The 22,000-nt window shown below is 43.8% G+C and overlaps 1 protein-coding gene across 3 annotated transcripts in view; it reads left to right on the top strand.

Annotated features, from left to right (window-relative positions):
* The window catches only part of LOC119458151 (armadillo-like helical domain-containing protein 3), a 61,165-nt gene that overhangs the window by 12,803 nt on the left and 26,362 nt on the right, over window positions 1–22,000 (top strand). For all 3 annotated transcript variants that reach the window (XR_005193434.2, XM_037719977.2, XM_037719986.2), the window contains exons 12-20: window positions 28–88; window positions 5,149–5,201; window positions 5,602–5,677; window positions 6,584–6,659; window positions 9,905–10,003; window positions 10,755–10,813; window positions 14,207–14,272; window positions 15,951–16,081; window positions 17,770–17,858. Coding sequence is in view for 2 of the 3 variants with exons in the window: in XM_037719977.2 (XP_037575905.1) it covers window positions 28–88; window positions 5,149–5,201; window positions 5,602–5,677; window positions 6,584–6,659; window positions 9,905–10,003; window positions 10,755–10,813; window positions 14,207–14,272; window positions 15,951–16,081; window positions 17,770–17,858 (710 nt within the window). In the remaining variant the exon portion in view is untranslated. The remainder of the gene's footprint in view (window positions 1–27; window positions 89–5,148; window positions 5,202–5,601; window positions 5,678–6,583; window positions 6,660–9,904; window positions 10,004–10,754; window positions 10,814–14,206; window positions 14,273–15,950; window positions 16,082–17,769; window positions 17,859–22,000) is intronic.

The raw sequence follows: 22,000 nt of genomic DNA, 5'->3' as shown, positions 1-22,000 counted from the left end.
CCATTAGCTGATATGTGTGCATTTCAGGCAATTTCTGCAAGAACAAGCCGAGCCTCAAGCTGGTCTCTTCTCTACAGTAACCAACTTTGTAAGTTGATAGCTTTCTAGTAAAATAGTCGGTAGCTGGTGTGGTTTTGTTGTCGAGCTGGCAATGAATGAAATGCTGTGATTCTAGTCTGTGACGTTGAGCACATTCTGTGCAGTGGTGAAGTGTGTTATCTGTTAAAAAGGTTTCCAGGCCAGCAGACACATAGCGAAAGTGTACATGAAGCCATTTGGCAGCTAGTGTGTAGTCATGTACAGTGTAGACCGCTTATAACGTAAGTCGCCGGAGTCGCGAATATCCGCACTATAAGCGGTACCGCACTATAACCAAAGCAACAATTTTCGAGGCCCGCACATATGCAAAACATGTGCACCGAGCCGCCACGCGTATGCGACAGTCGAGGAATGCGGCTAGAAAGTTTGCATTCAATTTACAGTCGAATCTCGTTAATTCGAACCAAATCACGCGGCGGCGCCTCCGACCGGCATTGCTCCGGCAGTGCCGTAGAGTAAAAGCTTAGGGGAGACCCCTCAATGTTGCGCGCGAACAAACCAAAAAAAGAAAAAAAAAACGTGGCGGACATTTCACCCTCTCTCAAATGGCAAAGGTCGCCGATTCTATGTTGTGCCGGAACATGCGTGTACGTGCCGATGTCTCAGCCACGCTACCGTAGCCACGCGTAGAAAACGGCAGTGAACCCTTCTTTCTCCTTTATGCTTCCTCTACTTTCTAGTCACGTGCGGGCGCGCACGGTGACAGTCAAAAGTGAGGGAGCTACGAGGGAGGGCGAGGGGAGCCACCGAAGCGGCGGAGTTGCCGAGACAAAATCCGCTTCCCTGCCGCCCTCCTCCCTCACATTCCACGGTCTCCGTGTGCGCCCTTCGGCGTGCCGTGCTGGCGCCGCCCGCTCGCTCGCTGAAGTTTCGTTTACTGCCGTTATCGTGAAGCGAGCGTTGGCCGTTTCGTGGCCCTCGCTCGCTATGCGCGCCGTGATATTTCACGACGCACTCAAGATTCTGGTTACAGCCTCACTGGCTGTTCGTTCACACCATGTGCCCTTCTCCTCCACTTCGTCTCTCTCTCTCTTCCTCGAGCACTCCTTGAGGCACCCGTTTGAGGGGAGCGTTCGCCGTCTCCGCTGACTTCCGTACTCCCAGTCAGCCGCACTGTAACCGGTATTTCGTTTCCCGCAACTGCACTATAAGCGATATGTGTATACATGGAGTGCTATGGGAAAATTAACGGGAGTCTGAAAAGACCGCACTATATCCGGTCCTGCACTCTAAGTGGTTACGTTATAAGTGGTCTATACTGTACACAGGCCTGATGTACCGAAGTGTCTCGGTCCTTTCAGATATTTACACTTAAACTTGATAATGCTAAAAAATACACAGACAAGGAGGACAGGATGAGTACTGCCTTTAAATTGACTTTATTTCAAGAGACAACACACAAAAAAATTTGTACATACATTTGAACCCACTTATAATACATATTTTCGTGGTATAAATACCACAAAAATTCCATTGTTATAACCAATAATTGTTATCACTGGGTTGCATGAAAAAACTAAAAATGAAGGGATGGCAGAGCTGTTGTGAGAAAACTATATTGGCAGGGAGGCCAGTGCCCCTCCCCACCACCTTCCTCTATCCAGCTGCTGATTGTGTTGGCTTGTGTAACTGTTCAACTCTGCTTCCCCCACACTCTGATCACGTGAAACAAGCCGCGGCTGTCAGCGTTAAAGAATTGCACTGCTATAACAACTGCAAAGTGGGGTCACGGGTGGCAAGTGACATGTGAGCTCCGCCGAGGCATCGCTGTGGTGGCCACAAAAGGGGCCTTTTAAAAAATGTGAAAAGGTTGCTGTTGCAGCCCCTCAGCTTGAGATCTCGGAAAAAACGCTGGAGCGAATTCGCCACAAGCATCTCGCCATGACTTCTCACTGGCATGCACGAGAAAACCCTTTGTCCGTCAGCTTTGCTTGCTTTACGCAAAGCTTGCTGACATCCTTCTCCAAGGTGTCCTGGTGCTGCACGTAGTCCAGCAGAAGGTCCATCGTGAAAACGAAGCCCCGGAGGGACTGAATCATCTGCAGGGCCTCCTGCGAGGGCATTGTTGAGGCAGCCTGCCTTACTGCGTCATCGCTGCCGTCGTCGCTATCCGATGTAAGCACGTTAGCGACCATTGCCACATCGGTTAAGGCTCATTCACACTAGGCCGACAAGACATTGAATTTGGTCTGCCGACTGTTGGCGACAGTAGTTTACAGGACGGAAATTGCTCTGGCCAACGATTTAAAGGAAGGAAATCGCTGTCGCCAACAGTAGCCAGACCAAAATCGGTGTCATGTCGGCCTAGTGTGAATGAGCCTTTAGCAGCACTTCATTTCGAAATCTATAGCAGTGCGCTTCCTTTTCACCGGCAATGTTGTGCATTGCCAATGGTAAGGGGGCGGATCAGCCGTCTTCGGCTTCGGCGGCGAGTCAAACAAGGCCGAGAAACCACGTGGTCAGGAACAACTTCGACATAACCAACAAAGACGAGCCCGAGCGCCTTAAACTGTTGGCAGAACTGTGTGGATTGAGGGGCCAGCTGGCCAGTGCGCAATCTCGGAGCCACGCGCAGCGCTATCAGTGCAGTTGGCGCAGTCCATTTGTGTTTTGGAGGGTGGTGTGGCATAGAGCTATGGACGCAGCTAATTATTCTGGAGGCTGAGGTGCAGCCCATTCGTTTTCGGAGCGGTGGAATGGCGATGGGAGGGAGGCGCACGAGGCTGGCGATGCGGAGAAGGCTGGAAAACAGCGCGGCGATGTGCGGCGGCTTGAATTCCTTTTTGCTTTTTTCTTATCAAGCATTTCACATTCTATTACTTTTCGGCACGGACACCCAGTGGCCAGACTTTATCGTTATAACCAATAATGTGGCCTGGGGGCATTGTAGTAAGCAGGCTATTTCACCATAGAAAACATACAAAAGTTGACGGTGCAGCAGCTTCTCATTGTTATAACCGATATACAGTTAAACCTGCTTATAACGAACCTCTATATAACGAATTCCAGGATATAACAAAGTTTTTCTATTCCCCGCCATTACTCCATAGAAGCACATGTATTTTAGACCTCTACGAAACGAAGTGGCAGCGGGGGACCCCCTCGAAATAACAAATTTTCCCCGCTGACAACCTAGAGATTTCGGCCCAAATTTTGTCATTTTTGCGCGAGCAGTAACCGTAAGCACCTTCTCCGCCGCGACGGAATGCGAAGCGAGCGCACGTGTGCGTGCGAGCGTGTGCGAGGCGGGCCTGCATCCCTCGACCTGGCGATCTTGCCGCCGCGGGCGTGACCTTTCCCCCTCCCTTCATTAAAACCTGATCCTGCCGCTTGCTGCAGCTGGCCTAGCCCGCCAAGCCAGCACTCTCCTTTTCCAGTTGATGTTATCGACGCGCTGGCAGACGCTGTGACACATTACACTCGATGAGCGCGGACATGCGCTGTCAAACGCTGGTGGCGTGTGGAAGCGCCGCTGCAGAAGCGAGCGTGTCTATCGCTTCAACGCAAACTGAGCGCTGAGAACACACAGCACGCACAAAGCTACGAGCCGCCGGCGCACCTACACTGCCTAGACTCTGCCCCAACGCAGATCGCTTTCAAGATGTGGCCCGTGCAACCGTGCGCTGCCGCGCAGTACGCAGTTGATGCCAGAGTACAGTACAACGCCACCTGCTATCCCTCCCCCCTCGCTCCCTAGCCGGTGCCTCGAGCACAACGGAAGAAGGCGCGCTTCCTCCCTGCTTTTCTTTCTTGTGCTTGCAAGATTTAGATGCCGTCGTCAGCACTCCTCGCATGTTTTCACTCGCACATACAGCATACGGTGCGCGGCGACTGCGTTATCGCCCTTGGACTTTATACGGAACATCTATGAGCCAAAACCAATTTTAGGGCCACAACGCCTCATAGACACCATCTTTAGATAGCAAATACGGATCTCAAGGGCCATACTTTTGCTGGCGAAAATCCAAAATACGTCATAGTTATCGCCCCCGGCACTGTGGGCGGCCAATGCAATCGTCAAGCCACCAACCCAAGCGTCATGAAAAGTCTAAAATGGCCGCTCGGGCCGGCGCGAGGTGGCAATTCGCAACGCATGATGCGGGAACGGTCCAACAGTTGCGACACAACAGCGGGGTTACCAATGCATGATGCCGTCGTCGCTTGGGTGCTATGGGAGCTGTGCCGGGACCGGCCGAAAATGACGTAACAGCCGGGAAAACGCAGCACCCGGGAACGTAACAGCGGGATTCTACTGTAACACTATACAACGCTACGACGCCATCATGACGCTCGCTCTTCGTTTCCAATGCCTCGCGCTTGTGCGAAACGACACGCGTCCATGCATCCAGTACCTGGTGTGACATTCCAAGGATGAGTGCTTCGACGAAAACAGAAAACGGGTGCACGTTACAATCGAGGGTGCGTCAGAATCGAGTAAATACGGTAAGCGTTCCTTTTTCGAATTTTAGTGCCGAACCTGCACATAACGAAATCCTCTTTATAACGAAGTTTTTCGGGAATTTGTCAATTTCATTATATCCAGGTTTAACTGTATTGTTAAAACCGGTATTGTTATAAGTGGGTTCGACTGTATTCGCATAAGTAGTGAGGATATTCAGACATAAAGTTGCAACTTTCATTGGCTTCAATATTGTATTGTCTGTCTGAACAGCAATACCTAACAGCATCTGTTCACTACAGCACAGACATTGAGGGATCACTCTCACACGTCAGTGTATCAGTGGTTTGTCAGCAATCCTCAGTTTCTTTGTTCTGCAGTGTTCCGCAATGCCTTGCTGCAATTTGCGCATGAAGAAGGCCAGCATGCATAAGCACATTTAGTATGCAATGTAGCAAACCTTGTTGGAAAAAAGAAATCGTAGCAGACATCTGGCACTTCATTCATGCCAGCAAGAACTGCTGGATGGAACATTGCTCTTATTTCATTAGTCTTGCAGATTTCTAGAATACAAAGAAATCTGAGGTTGAATTGATTTTTGTTTCCTCAGACATGTAGCGATGTTATAGCCATTCACATTCTTGTTTCAGGTTGGCACCATGTTCCTTGCTGATGAAGGAGTGCCCATGAAAGACTCCGGAAGGTCTGTTTATGGTCTTTCTATGCTGGCACACATTTGTACGTACATGCAGAAAAACATGTACAGTACATGCACAAGAGCAAACAGACACCATATAAGCTTTTGTGTGAGCTGCCGTATTTCTTCTTAAGTTGAGACTGTATCTTCTAGGTATAATTCATACATAAATAATGCATTAATATGTTAACAAATGGGTGATGTGGTTGACACGCTGTTGCTAAGTAGCCCTTTCTCTAGTTGGGAAACTATTGAAGTCAGTTTAACTTCTTCCATTTATTTGGATATATCAAACTATTTTAGATTTTGCAACCTAGATGTTTCTGATACTTATACTAGTTGACATTTGTTTGTTGATGATGTAAAGTGTGTTGTTCATTTTGGTGTACATCTTTATTTCATTCAGGAGCGATGATGCTGTTCTTCTTGCCCTGTATGAGGCTGTTCACTTAAACAGGAACTTCATAACGATCCTGACAAATGTGAGGCACTGTACTTCCTATTTTTTACGTGGGTAGACTTTGAAATATGGCATCTTCTTTTATTTTAGGGTGGGACATCAGTATGCAGGGCTTTTCATTAAGGGGGGCCAAGCTATCTTGTAGTGCCCCTCCCACATATTCACTTTCTTTTTGGCACACTATCCACCCTGGGACATTTTGTGGACATGTAACAAGATATGAAAAACCCCCATAAAACAATTGCTTATCATACTTCTACATTGCAATGTGCTAGGCTGTTGTACAATGTGAATTTTATGCACAGGTTATTTGAAATGGCCTGAAACCATGCACCAGGCACTATGTTATAAACTGGTGCCAAGAAACAATATTAATGGCTTTCTGGTTTTGTACTTGAAAATCCACAAGGTGTTGATTGTTGCACAGTCATAAATGTGCAGGTTTCTTTTCAGAACTCTCCTTAGCACAAAAACACTTAAACATTGTGCTTATCAAGGCAGTAGGCATTCTTAACTCGGGATGCTAATAAGCGTGGATAATCTGACTAATGGTTCTAGCGTTTATGCATTTTGTCCTCGTCTATCTGGTAACCATCGCTTAGTGTTATTAAGCAAAAGCGTTGCATTCTCTTGACTAACGCTGAATGATTAAAGGAAAGCTGGTAGACAGTCCAATACTCTGTTTAACAAAAGGCAAAAGTAACCGGCGAAGGTCTCATGAAGCATGGAACTAGCGACTATGCAGGGGGTCACTCGATTAGTGACGTCTACCGTAAGCAGGCCAAGGGGGGCAATGGCCCCCCTGTCCTCCGCTGTGTACACGTCTATAGGGTTGAGAGGTGGGGGCGGCTTAGGCTTCTGTGTCTTGTTTTCTAATTATCGTTGTCCAACTCTTGTCTGTTGTCTAATTCTTGTTTTGTTGACTCAGTCTCAGACAGAGTCCTGTGCAACTGCATCTGCCCCAACCAGTGGTGCTGCATCTCCTACGGAACACTCGCCGCATGGTGAGCCAGTTGCTAATGCATTCTAGTAACTCTTCTGTTGTAGAGGGCACATGTTACAGTTTATCATCACCTATTCAGTATTTGTTATGGTGGCTGTACAGTCAAACACAGTTATATTGAACCCAGTTGCATCAGTTTATCCATTATATAGAACAATAAACAGTTTTAGTTTAGCGTGGATACCGTAATAGCTAGCGGGCTTAGCGGAATAGTGGGATCGAAATGCGCATGCGCAGAACGCTAAACGACCCATACCGTTTACCGCACGCTATTTCTCAGATTTAACGTTACCGTGTTTGCGTGCTTTATGTAGTTTACATACAACATGGCAGGGCTCCCGGCCGCCCGCATTGAACTGATTTTCGCGTTGTTTTTGTAGAATTCACTTCATTCATAGCAAATCACTGTGTAAACGGTTTTTGCTTAGTCTCGGGCCGCTTTGACGACAGAGTTATCTGGATAACCTTGAGGAATTTTCGAGATCGCTTCTTGTTTCGAATGCACTCAAGCCTAACGAGAGAAATTTTCTCCGAGATGTGAGCGCCACCTATTGGTAAAGTCGGGTGATATGCGCGACGACGGCATATGGCCTCTGAGATCGGAAAATTGCGGAGCTATGAGGCTATAGTAGACAGCTTGTATTGCTTGTCTGTTTCGCTGCAGATCGGCAGACATGGGAAGTAAAAATACAATGCGCTAGCTTCCATTTCGCTGCCTCTCGCACTTTCTGGACGAACGCACACATAGAATCACGTAGGTACCCTATGCATGTGAAATTCAAAGCGTATTGGAATAGCGTCCCGCATGTAAACTATGCTATCACGCTATACTAAAACTCTCTTTCTGCAAAGTGCGTTTGCAGAACGGTAACGCTATTTCCCGTAACCCCACTATTACGCTAACGTTAAACTAAAGCTGTCTAATTTCTGTACATTGTTAATATATATAGAATGTAAATCGCATTGACACCTAACAGATCAAACCTGCGCAGTGCCGAATGGGTCTGTAAGTTGGCTTTCCTGTGTCTATAGACCTTTTCACTGATTACAAACATAGGCCCTGCACGGCTTCTGGTTTTGCCCACTGACGTAGATGCTAAATGTAACTGGCAAAGAAGCAACCATGCGTTAAAATATAGCAGACTGATAAGGTACGTGACCGGAAGTTTCTTGGGGGTGGCACGCTCGCTGCTGTTATCGCGAGCATGAAACCGTCTATAGGCAGCTAGTTTGCTTATCATTGAGGAAGACCAAATCAGCAAACCTTTAATTTCACTGATAGTGTCTGCTGTGCACAAATTTCTCGCACCATGGCAGTGCACCAGTCTGTGCTGCACCAATAGCTAGAAAAATTTATTAAAATACTTATGAATACATCGGCCATTGCAGTGTTCGCGAGCCTACCTGTGTTGGTCTATGGGCGTGTGATTTATGACATCGGGACGTTCCGTTAATAGCCAATGAGCGTGTCCATCCTGACTTCATGAGTGCCTTAAAAAAGAAAAAAAAAGACCCTTTCAAGGGGGTCAAATATATTTTTACAGGTAAAATTTCATAAAACTTTTATATTGAATTACATGCTATGTCAAACTCAGGGGCACTTTTTTCGAAGTTCAATATAAATGGGTTTGACTATTTCCAATTAGAGTTACGCAATGTCATTAGAGTTGGAAACCAGCTGTGCAGCCATCTCCCATGGTAAGAAGCATTTGTGATGCTTGAATGGAATATGTTAGCATAGGTGTATATCTCCTGTTTTTGGGAAAGCTAGTACAAGCTTGACTATTGTTATCATCATCAGGAACAATCCCATCCCTCCTACTGTAGAATGAAGACCTCTTTCAGCTCTCTCTTGTCAGCTTTATTAATTCCTTGCTTCTCAGTTATAATGTTAGGCATTTTGAATTGGTGATGAATTTCAGTGATATAATTTACTGAATGCTCCCTTTGCTTTTTTAAGTAACACAAGGTATTAAATTATGGGGCTTAAAATCCCGAAGCTGTACTGTGGGCTCTGAGGAATGCTGTAGTGAAGGGCTCAGGATTAATTTTCGCAACCTTGAGTTCGTTAACTCTTTTCCTACCATTTACCCGCCGTGGTTGCTCAGTGGCTATGGTGTTGGGCTGCTGAGCGTGAGGTCGCGGGATCGAATCCCGGCCACGGCGGCCGCATTTCGATGGGGGCGAAATGCGAAAACACCCGTGTACTTAGATTTAGGTGCACGTTAAAGAACCCCAGGTGGTCCAAATTTCCGGAGTCCCCCACTACGGCGTGCCTCATAAGCAGAACTGGTTTTGGCACGTAAAACCCCATAATTTAATTTTTTTTCCTACCATTTGGAAAATAGGTGTTTTTTGTATGTTACGGCAGATGTCTTTTTCTGAAGGAACTACTGCACTCAATATTTAATGGAATACATAAACATAAAGCACAATGAATGTACTTTTCACGCATAAAAATTTTATTAACGAGATGCATGTCATATAAAAAAGATATAAATCATTAAAATCAAGATTGTGCGATAAAATTGAACAAAGCTTGTAAAGACACGCTTGTATCTACTAAGAAAAAAATGTTGCGAAAATTATCAGATATGCAAAATGTATTGCTGTCTATTAGGCACTATCTCCGAAAAAAATCGAAATTTTTCATTGAACAGGTATTCGCTACAAAAGTTGAACTGCAAGCACTACAGTTGAGCGTGCCGGGCTGCGGCCACTGATGTTCTGGGCTGGTTTGCATCTTCATCGCTTTCAGACTCAAAGTCTGACGAAAAGTCAGCGTCCTCTGACTCGCTGCTATTCGATGTATCGATGAGATCAGCAGCAGAGGCAGTGGGATCGCGATATCTGCGATCTCCCGAAGCGTGCGCGCCGTTTCCGGTGCCAGACATTTTTGCGTTCTGCTTTGACGATCGCGAAACTTTGGAGCGCGTTTTAAAATCACCGCTTAACAGGAAAAAAGCGAACTTTTTAGAAAACTAAAGTATAGTTCTCCTCCTTCACGTCCGATTCCGCAGTATGTCCGTGAGCGGCGCAGAAGGTCTCGAAAGCGGCATTTCAAACCATTGATAGAGGGCTAACCACGCCCAATGGGCGCTGTATGGAAAGAGTTAATGTGCACCCAAATCATGGTATACATGAGCATTTTAAGATAGATAGATAGCCCATTTAAATGTCTGCAGTCTCTCTTGCAAGAACTGTTACATGTAATTTATTGCTTCTTTTTCCTTCGTATACATGCAGACCTAGTCCCTGTTGATGTGAATACCATGGATCAGCCGCCGTCCAACCTGCTTGTCACATTCTTGGAGTTCTGTTCCATTGTAATGCAAAAAACAAAAGGTGGGTCCAGTTTGCAGGGCCATCAAACGTTATCCCATGTCTCACAATACAGTATTCTTTTGTGTTATCTTTTTTTTCTGCAGCATTATCTGGCAGAGTGATATTACGATGACCGAGTGTGGATTAGAGTGCCAATTGATTAAATTCGGAAGGGTTTGTGCAGGACAGTTTTGTGCTGTCCTAAATTTGATATGCTTGCAAAGTTCTGGTGTTCTACAGCACCAGAATGTCCTGTACAAGAAACTTTCAAATGAGGTGTTGCTTGCGTTTATGCAGGGGTGCTATCAATATCTTGAATGTTTCTGTTGGGAGACTGTAATAGCTTACAACTTCCTTCAGCTGGGCTGTCTTGTAATAAAGCCATTCAGTTGCTGGAAAATTCACTTACCATAGATACAAACCTCTTTTGAAAGCTCTTGGAAGTCATCCATACAAGGGCCCAAGCATTTGCCTGTTTTTGATTGCTATATAGAGTGTGATTGGAGTACCACATAATGACTTAATGAGGTTGGCGCGTGGTAACTATGAAAAATGGCATCTTTTAGGGGCAAGGGCTGTGTTTAAAACAGATTGTGTTTCTGCAATTATGATTGGCAAAATGCAGATGTAACTTGAGTATGCTGCTTAGGAAATTTTTGCATTTCACTTAACCATTTTTTGAGGGCTTCTTCTGTTATAAAATGCATATGACTTTCTATGTATTTGTTACTTGGCACACTCTTCAAGTATATGTTTAAATTTTTCCTTCCAGTTGAAGCCAATGCAAACACCACTAAGCTTGGGTTCATCATTCTCACCTGCATCACTGAAGTGAGTGCTTCCATTTTTGCTAATTATTTGGCTTATGCTACTGTTATTGCAAGTTAAGCATGCATGGTAAAATCTGAAAAAAGTTATTCTTTGACCCCATTTACTGCCGTTCATAGTTATGTGCAATTTTGGGGAGGGAACTTGCAATGCTCTAAATAGCAACGATACCACCTAATAGTAAAACATGTCTCATTGCATGGATTTTTTTTTTGGAATGAGGTGCACTGCAGGGAAGGGGTGGCCTAATGATAAGCAATAGATGGTGTATTCTGAATCTTGCATACTCTCATATTACTTGTATCTATTGTGGCATTTGTACCGTCTGTGCCGCGCTTGAGTAATTAAAAAGACTGCCTAGATTGAGCTCTGTGCACTGTGCATTGTTTATTTGCTGGTGGTTTAAAGTTACAGCTTTGAGAAAAGCTTTCGCCTGAAGCTTTGCCATGCCTGCTTTGCCATGCTGTGTTGCAACTGTTGAGACTTGGTATGCTCGTATGTTAGCATGTTTTTTGTCTATTGGGATACAAAATTTGACCAAAGTTGGGCAAAATGTCAGGCATACTTTTTTGGAAATCATGTTACTCAGGAACATATAAATCTCTTTCGTACCTTGGACGAGCTGGGGTCGTCCGCTTGTTTCTGGCAAAAAATGTCCAAGGACAACCTCAGCTCGTCAGCGGTATGTTGCATTTTGTAGAAATGCCATGGAAGTGCCTAGTTTTGTCTCATTGCTTAGTAATTGTTTTAATAGATGGCAGCACTAAATCCACGAGACAGCTCAAGCAGAAGTAAATTTATGCTTTCTGAGGAAGTAAAACATGTTGGCATCTGGGGTCATTAAAAATAGTTTAGCTATTTTTGGTCAGAATTAGGGATAACAGCATGGCATGGAAGGCGTTAATTGTAAAAAAAAAAAAAAAAAAAAAAAAAAAAAAAAAAAAAAAAAAAAAAACAGGCATTAACCCAGTGGGTATATAAACTGGGAATGTATTGGCAAGGTTCCACTCACTACTTTGCTTCATTGCTTAAAATACAGCATAGACTCGTGTAATGGTCACACTTAGGTGCAAACTGCACTCTCAACTGTGGGAGGTGAAATGAGCAATTTTCCTGTGAAGAAGGCAAGCCCAGCTTTGCAGTATCAATCCAAAGTAGAGCATATATGTTGGTGCGATTTTTTGTGCCTGGTAGTGTTGTCTTGCACTATAAAAGGCTGAATGGAAGCTTCATTTTGTGAACAGAAACATGTTATACTTAGTGACAAACTGTTTCACAAGAAATGAGCTGGTGTTGCATCATCTGTGGCCTGACAACTAGTGGGCAAACAGGTGTACTTTAAATCTGCTCTCACATGGGCCTGTCTGTTGAATGAGCAGGGACAGCTTTGCTGAACCCATAGCAGTTCCAGCTGACACCTACTACTCTTTGGACATCCAGATAGTTCCAGCAAAGAACCAGAATTTACTGCTGTATGCATGCTGTACTCAGACTTGTATACATTACAGAAAAAAAAGTGACCGATTACAATTACAAATACTTCTTTAAAATATGTAATTGATTACACTTACGAATTACTGTTCCATAAAAGTAACTGAGGAATTACTCAAAAGTAATCAATTACTTTTACATTACTCTCCTACGAAATTTTATAACATACAGATGCCGTAAACAACGAGCTGGCCTGGCACAGTCAGTACGTCCTCTGCAGCCCTTCCACATTGCTTATATTTATAAACAATTGCCTTAAAAAAATTTCATCGGTCATCTTCCAGAGCTTTTGTCGTGAATACATCAGCAGCGACACTGAAAACTTGCTCGATGGGCAGGTTGGGAGGTAGGGCTGTGTTGTAATGTGTGGACATCTTGCACACAAGATTGTCATTACTTGGCACGTCGTTCCTCTGTGACGCACAGCACTTCATTGTTGCTGGGACTTGAAGAAAGCCTTCCTGGTTGGGTCAATTACAAGCTGTAAAAATCATCCTAGGTGATATCCTGGCATTAATGTCCTAAGTGGCTTCACTTTCGAGCCTGCCAGATTCATATTCCCAAAATTGTGTCACCTGTTACAGCTTGTCTCACCAATAAAGCAACTAATTACATGTAATTCTTACTCAAAAAAGTAATTGAATTACAGTGAGCATTACAGAGACAATAATATTGTCTAACTACAAAATTACAAAAAATATTATAGATTACAAGTAATTAACTACATGTAATTTGTTTCATGTATTTGACAGCCAGACTTACATGTAAGTCTGGCTGTACTTTTTGCTGACCTCAGTTTGCACTCTAGTCTGGCTCCTGCAAATTACTCTAGTGCCATTTTCAGCTATTTACCTGCTTTTAATGTTACACAGACCTTGGCAAAAAGATGTGCCTCAGTTAAGTTCATACACCTCTGAGTGGCACATGCTTTTGCTTGCAAGTCTGCTGTCAGCACGCCATCTTCCTCTATGCATATGCAATGTGATGCTGTTGTTTGCTGCATGGCAAAGTTACACCAGGAGAGTGAAATGCGAGAGTGGAAGCTCATGATATTTGAGTTGAAAGCTTTTTATTAGGTTGCATTTTGGACAACTTGCATTCTTGTGCACCAATCTTCATTGTTGTATTTGCTAATACTTTCCAAAAATGGCAGCTTTAAAAGAAGATAATAGTTCCAATAAGTTGTTGCAGGGTTCCTTTTACTGTAATCTTCATTTCTCATCATAACGGGTCATTCTTATACTGAGAGTCGTGACATGTCATCTGCTTTTATTGCAATGGCAACTATATGGACACTCCAGGCACGTTTCTGCCATCGCTGTCGGCGTCACTGTGAGGTTCCATATAAAGTCCAAGTGCGATAACATGGTGGCTGCGAGCCGTATGCAGTATGTGTGAGTGAAAGCATGTGAGGGTGAGCCGACGATGGTGGCTCGATCTCGCGTGTGCAAGGGAGGAAGCACGTCGTCTTCCATCGTGCGCAAGGTACTGAGGGGGGGGGGGGGGGTTCCATTCCGCGACCGCAGGTCCTATTTTGAAAGCGATCTGTGATGGGGACAGAGTGTACTGAGTGCTGATAGCTTCGTGTGTGCTGTGTTTGCGCCTGTTGAAGCAAGAGGCAGCACAAGGGTAAATTCGCACGCTGCTGCCGCCGCACTTTCTCACGCCAGCGTTTTGACTTGTTCATGTTTGCTTGTGCACATGTGACACCATGCTTGTTAATTTTGTTAGTAAGTGAATGTTTACAAGTTCATACGGCTGATAAAACTACTATCCTTACTTCGTTTAGCTGTCTAATAATTTGCTATCGCAATCGATGCTTCACCTTTCAGCCGAAACTGCGACTTTTTGTTATCAAGCATCTTCTGTACATCTTTAAAATTCTTGGATGTGTTTTTCTTTTAGGATCAGTATGCCAATTCCATGATGCATGATGTCAACATGGTCTTCAAGGTTCAGCTGCATAGAATGGTATGCCTAGATGTATTTTTAAATTGTACCTCTGGTCAAACAGTTTGCAGCCATACCGGTCACTGAGCACGGATTAAAAAAAAACTTGGAACCATACATAGGTTGCTGGTGCTTATTTGCAAATAAATGTTGCACAAATCATTGCCTCATCCTTTAATGCTGTCATTATGAATGAATGGCTCAAGTAATTATCCGTATGCCTTCTGGCTTTGTTTTAGCACACGTTATTTTGCAAAATGTATCAACAGTGTTGTGAGAAACAACTGTAGGGCATATTGTATTCTCCGTGGATTCACATCTGGAATTAACACTTGGTTGATTTGTTCCACAAGGGTTAAAAATATACTAACTACTGCCTAGTTTGTTTATATTCGACCTGGACATTCTGAATTATTGCATGTATTAAACAGTTCAAATACCTTATTGGAAGCCACATGTAAAAGTGCAGAAGTGTTGTAACCTTAACTTTATGTCGTGTTCCATATGCTGGTATATTCAATAAACTACTAGTGGTCTTGTGCCCCCTAAAAAGTGTTCTTAGCACATCTATGTGCTGTACCTGCCTTTAGCAACTGCTATCCTGTGAAATTGCAGACTTGTTTCAGAGTTGCTCGGCTCTCCACGGATCAGGCTCTTAGGGCTAGTGTAACAGCGAAGTAGTAAAAGATTCTTCAATCTCCAGAGTTTGCTGCCTTCATATGTTTGCTTATAAAGTTAGGGTTGCTAACTGTATCAGAATTTTTGCGACTGTCCTGAATTTAAGAAAAAAAAATTACTGTGTCCTGACACAAGTTTGTTGGGACAAATATTTGCTCCGCATTCTGACCTGGTGAGACTCGGAACTGAATCTTCCCTCACAGGCATAGGCATGCTACAAGCATGTTGACCATTCTGTGGTTTGCAACTACTAAACTTCATATAGTGACTGTTCTTGTCCATGCAGCCAACATTTCAGCAAAAAAGGTGTTCACTATGGTCAGGAGCTTGTTGACAGATGCCAAAATATGTGGAATGTGTTATGGACAGACAGATTTCATGATTATTAAGATGAATTGCTGAATAGAGTATTGCAGGCAGGAAACCACAAATATCCACCCCTTGCATTCTTCCATGCTGAATTTCTGCAAAGGAGAGTGTGCACAAAATAAGCTACTTTCATCCCTATTGTGCCTTGCTTTTTTGTCAATAGCTTCGCTGAGCATTTACCAGTTAGGAGGGGGGAGGCCGCATGTTTCAGGGGCCCGGGAACTTTTATTAGTACACATCACACTTCATGCAAATGCAAATGTATACTGTATGCATAACACAGTATTTTCTGTGCTGTAATACTGATGTTCCCAATCACAGTGTAGAGGCATTTTGTTCAACACTGTTGCACTTTGCACTGCAACTGTGCTTGCAGACTGACTACAAGCAAAAACACTAGGGCAGCTGTCATGAGGTTTAAAACAATGTCTTGAACATTAGAAAGTCTGTGAGGTGGTCTTCCTCTAATTTGTGCCTTTGCTAACATACACAAACACACATATGTACCTATGCACCATGCAAGACTTGCATCGTTGGCAGCATTTAAAACAATACAAAAATATCAGCGTAGTGTGAAATGTGGCTCGTGTAATAGAGACATCAGCACAAACGGATAATTTCTATCTAAAGTGCATCCTCTCTTGGTTGACAGCCCATGCGTCATCGTAAGGTGACACCTCTGCGAGATGTTCATTCTCGACCCCTTGCCTGTGCACTCTTGGACCTCATGGTGGAGTTTATCTTCAGCCATATGAAAAAGAACCTGCTGATTGACCTCTACCAGTAGGTTCTTTTTTAAACTCCTCTTAGGGGGTATACCTGCAGCATTCTGTGTGATTGCTATAACTGCTGTCATTGTGCATTCCTCAAATGTTATACAATGGAGGTAGTAAATGAACGTTTTTGGAAAAGGGAAAACTTGTGTTCTGTATGTGTGTTCAATGTTATTGTTAAAAGGGCCCTGCAGCACATTTTAAACACAGCACATAAGCACTCCCAGTTGGCAGAAAATGCTTTCGTGAGCTCCAGGTCCGAAAGTTACTTGCCTGCATGCAACAGGGAACCTAATAGGACTGTAAATTGGGCGAGTTGGTACCAATCCATCTTTTTACAGCACCACTTCTAAACTGCACTACTTCTAAACACGGACAGGCGAAAGAACATGGGACAAGTGCTGAACGCAGCTATTGTCCTATGTTCTTTTGCCTGTCCGTGTTAAGAAGTTGTGCTGTAAAAAGATGCAACAGGGAACCTGCAGTATCACTCTAGAAATTGCATGCAGTAATGAATTAATTTTAAAAAAGAAAAAAGAAACAGCGCTACATGTGGTTGTTTTGTGCCTCTTCTGCATCCTTGTCTTTCGCGCTGATCCCCAATTCAAGATTCATAGCTAGCTGGTCACTTAACATAGTGGAGAAACTTAACAGGAAGGGGTTTATCATGCATACATGTGCCACCAGTCATTTGTTTCGAAAAAAGAGTTTTCAAATCTGAAGGATTAACAGCAGATACGTGTTTTCATGGGTGGTACTGGTTTGTTTACCTGCTCTTTAGCCACTTTCTCTTGTATTTTGACTAATGTATGGATTGTGGTCACCACAATGTTAGTAGTCAGTGCTGTTTCCTGTGACTTTTAGCTGTTTCATGTTTGCACTGTTTCTTCACCATGTTAGAGGGGAATATTTTCCATGCAGTTTTGTCTATGAGAGCTTTTTGCCAAGAGGCAGAGGGTGTTAGGATGTTTGTTTGGCATTACAAGTACCGTATTTACACGATTGTAAGTCGACCTATTTTTTAAAATTTGAAAACCTGAAGTGGAGGTCGGACTTACAATCGAAACGAAAACATGGCACCGCCAATAAAAGCGAGACAAACGAGTTATCAGGGGCGCTACAACGTGGTTACCATTTTATGTTTTCTCTACGGCTCTACCCGTAGTGTTCGGCTATTCTGCGCGTTTGTTCGGAAGGTGTCTTTCAACATTTTAAAGAGTTTTAAAGTGCACACAGCACTCGTGGGGTGTCGATAGTTGATGGAAGGGCTGCTGTTCTAATCACGGCAGCACGGACCCTCGGAGTGGTGGCGTTTCCGGGGAGTATTGATAGTTCATGAAAGAACCGACACCGCTCACGTGCTTGCCTTTTTTTATAGCTCTTAGTTTGACTTGACTGGTGGCCACGTGTTACTAATAAATTTTTGTTATGGAATGTGCCCATGGGTATGCCCTTCTTTTTTTCCTGACACACGGGATATGGGGGGTCGACTTACATTCGAGTCGACTTATACTTGTGTAAATAAGGTATTTGCACATGTGAGTTCAAGGCAAGATAAATGAAGGTACCGTATCATTACATCTTGTTGAGAAGCAGGGTATGAATAACAACGGACTCATATAATTGCAGATTAACTTACAGGCTTATGATTTGTGGAATTACATTCACTTTCTGTTAAAATCATTGTTTTTTGTGCAGGCGGTGCTTAGGTATAATTCACCGGCTACTTTGCTACCAGAAGAAGTGCCGAGTGCGGCTTCAATACAGCTGGAAGGAGTTGTGGACATGTAAGTTGCCTTGAGCCCTGTGAGGGCACTGTGGTGTGCTTTTCGCTCAAGTTTTTCTAACAACAGCTATAGCCTTGCGTTAAATAGGTTAGCTTTACAAGCGCTGTCACTTCACTTGGAAGGGTGCATTTTGATTATGGCAATGTTGTTTCATAGTGGTGTTCGGTGTGCCTGTAATTCAATTAGATATAGTAAGGACTGCTTCACTATTATTTACTTATTGTCACATTTAAATAGTTTATAAGTAATATGCAAAATATTGAAATGTTGCTATTGGGAATACTTGGGAATTGTTGAACAAAGTTAGAAAAATACGCAATTTCTTATATATTTGGTTGATTGAAAGTTTGTGTCATTGAATAGCCTGGTTACTGTTAACAAAAATAGTGATTTTCTTTTAAACTCTCAAGATGGTTTCAAAGGAGTTGTGTTTTCATTGTTTCAGGTGCTATACCACTAATTTTCCCTGCGAACAAAGATTGCTTCCACTGAATATGAGCCACCTAAAGCAGCAAAAGGTTATTTTATTTCACTAGTGAAATCCCCGAGTCTCAGCTTACCCAAACTGCCAGATTTATAGATGTAAACATGATGCAAGAATTAACATTGTTTGATTGAAATAGCAAATCAAGCTCTGTACAGCAATGATGCCACCTCTAGCAGAAAGTACATCTCTCAGAACAGAGTTTGCAGAAATTTCTGGCTGAATTACTAGTTGTCTTAAGAAGCAAAAAGATGCCAGACTGGCATACCCTTTTCCCCATGCAGGCTCTATTGTTTCAGTACTACTATATATTTGGGCATAATGAAATACAGTGGAATCTCGATGATACGATCACGGCTAATATGAATTTCCAGATGTTACAAATTTTTCTGAGGTCCCGGCCGAGCCCCATTACTTTGCAACGTGTTAGAGAACGGTTGTTACGAATCGATTTTCTACCCGCGTCGGTTGATACGAATAAACGCCGCCCCACCGACGGCCGCGAAAGAGAACAGCGAGCAGTCACGCGCGTTTTCCCTTTCTCTTTTGGTGCGGAGGCGCGGACGCGGCGCCGGACAGCGCGGAAGCTGCGACTGGGCGCCAAGAGTTTGAAGCGGCGGCGCTTTTGTTGCTTTTGTGCTTTTCCTTTTGTCTCTTCGCTCTCTGCGGCGGCCGCTCTTCCCCACGCGCGGCCGCCGCGGTCTATCGCTTCAACGGAAACTGAGCGGCGTAAGCACGGCGCATAAAATGTCAGAGCTGTGTGGAGATCGCTTTCAACATACGGTGCGCGACAACACCGACAGCAGGCACAGGCGCAAAGTAGAAGAACGCATTTGTTGGCAGAGTAAAAGCCCTCCCCCCCCCCCCACTCCCTCCCATTAGCGCTACCTTCCCGCTTTGCTCCTTTCGCGTGGGAGATTGCGTCGCCAGTTACCCTTGCGCTCGGTTGCAAGATACGTATTTGGTGACGTAGCACAGGGTTGCCACGCCCCCCTCCCCCTCCCTCCCTTACCCCCACGGCCTCTCGTGCCACGGAAGTCACGTTTTCTCTCCGCTGTGCGTTCGCTCTCCGTGAAGGCGCGCAGCGACGATTTTATTGCCCTTGGACTCATGCTCCACGTCTCACGCTCCTCCTCCGCATCGCCCTCGTTGATCTCCTCTCCCATCGGTGGGCGCACCTCGTTGAGCAGCGTGCTCGCTACCGCCCTTGTCGGCGAGATTTTACCGCGGAAGCCACATTATAACCGGTATTTCGTCTCACGCGGCTGCACTGTAAGCGGTATGCGTATACATGGAGTTCTGAGGGAGGGTAAACGGGAGCCGGAAAAGGCCGCATTGTAGCCAGTTCTTCACTATAAACGGTTACGTTATAAGTGATCTATACTGTAAATGCTTTTTACGTGCATGTGCCTGAGTGAGTTCACTTCTGACTCTTTAATTTAGCTAGTTTTAATTGTGTTTCGATGATACGAATTTCGGCTAATACGAATATTTTTCGTGACCCCGTGAGATTCGTATCATCGAGGTTCCACTGTAATTTGAACATATAAGAAGTAAATTTACTAACTTCAATTCACTTTCAATTCAATTTATTTCCAGTTTGTACAAAAACGGAGGGTGGCAAGAGAAAAGCAGTGTCATTGCACTGCTTGGAAAGCCTCGCCCCCTTAATAATCAACAGCATACATAGACAAATATGATCGATACATTTTTCAGTAAATACTAGGAGTGTGCGAATACCGAATAGTAGATTTCGAATTGAATATTGAATTGAATCAAGAAAGAAAAGCCGAATATCAAATTGAATATCCAATATCAAAAAAGATTTCATAAAATTCAGTGCTTACAAATTTAGGGCAAAAAATGCTGTGCTGCACATGCTCGGTAGTCTCCTAACATTGCATAACAAAATGTATCAAGCTATCAATAACATAGGTACGTAGAAATCAAGGTATTAGTATAATCTAATATGACAGCACTGATTACAGCTCAGTTCTAGTTCGTATGTGAGTGTCTGGAAAATATTTTTAATCAATAGAATTGCTGTTGAATAGAATCAAGTGCTTATTTTTACGTCTTAAACTAATGAATTAGTGACGTTCTGTTGTACTGAATCCCAATGAGGTTCTCAGTTTAATAGTGGACCTCTGTATTGCACCAATCCTTTATTTATTGTGTAGAAACTTTTTCCACCTGTGAAACAAAGATTTTGAAATCTGCAGGATCACGGTAAGTTTGCGTGACTAATTTCCTGATTCAGTTGGTTGCGCAACTTCTTAAATTGAACGAACATGTCCATGTCTTTAGTTTTAATGAATATTGCAAAATGTTTATAGTATTTATTTCTAACTAGCCGATAAAGATAACTGGCTTCCATGCCTTCTTAAACGGTTTAATGCTTGTAACGGGGAAACATTGTTGGTAGATAGGTGCAAGAAGGTCTAGAAATGCGATAAAGGCGCTGTCAGCTGATGTTGTTTCGTAGAAAGTGATCCAATTGACAGAGCTGATGCGATTTTTAAATTAGTTAGGACTATGTGAGAAAACAATCTGTTGCTGAGCTGTAATGTACTTCTTTTGGTGAGTCTGTTTTTCAGCACGCAATACAATGGGTAGGTGGTCGCTAATATCTGTGGCAATTTCACAAGCGAGTGGTGTGTCTGAGCTGTTAGTCATTATCAAGTCTAATACAGATGATGTACTAGATGCCACACATGTCGAACACGTGATAAGAAAGCCACAGCTCTCTAGTGTTACAGTCATCTGTTGCAGGTCGGAGCTCATCGAACCGGTATCATTCTTGAAATTCATTCCAAGTGGATACGCCTTGCAAACTCACCAGCTACAATTTGTAAATTGCAGTATGTGCTGTAAAGTAATTACGAAGTTAATTAGGGAACTTCTGTTAATTAGTTGAATATGTGTTTCAAGTTATCATGCAAATAACGTCTGCCTCCCGAATAATCCAGCTCAAGGACTAGAATTATGTTATCTGCAACAGGCGATTTTAAAAAATTTAGTAATACTTGAAAATGATCACCCTTATAATATACTGAAGGCGATGTGCTAACAGTATTGTCTCATGCTTTTCTTTGCGAACCTCGGTGCGTTTCGTGACCGTGGGCGCTGCAGCCTGGCTGTTCCCTTGCTGAATAGGCCAACCAATCGCAGTGGAGCATGCGTGCTGTGCGCGCCGCTGGGTCGTTTGCAGCACCACTAGATGGCACTTGCATCCGCAGCAGCGGCGGCGCCAGCCATGAGGGGGAAAGAAAAAAAAAGAACCAGAAAGCTTGCCTTCGTGCATTTGCGGCTGCACGGTAATGAGGAAGTAAATGCGTCTTGCGGATAGAATGAATTCCAATTGCGCTACGTACATATGCGCAGGCTGCCTTTGAAACCATGATGCGTTCAAGGCGTTTGTTGTACTCGCTAGTAGTCAGCAACTCTGCTTAACAAAAGGCTCGGTATAATTTGTGTGTGCTCGCACTTTTGTGTGTGTATGCATGCATGTGTGTTTGTGTGTGCGCGTACTCGTGTTTGGCTCTTTATGTACTCACACAAAGCTTCGCTATGTATAGATTCTAACTCGTTGGATCTGCTGCATTTTTTTCTAATATACTTTCTTGCAACTGGGCTATACCTTATATTCTTCATTCTA

This window comes from Dermacentor silvarum, chromosome 1 (genome assembly GCF_013339745.2).
Source record: "Dermacentor silvarum isolate Dsil-2018 chromosome 1, BIME_Dsil_1.4, whole genome shotgun sequence".
Lineage (NCBI taxonomy): Eukaryota > Metazoa > Arthropoda > Arachnida > Ixodida > Ixodidae > Dermacentor > Dermacentor silvarum.
This window is presented reverse-complemented; position numbering and strand designations above follow the sequence as displayed.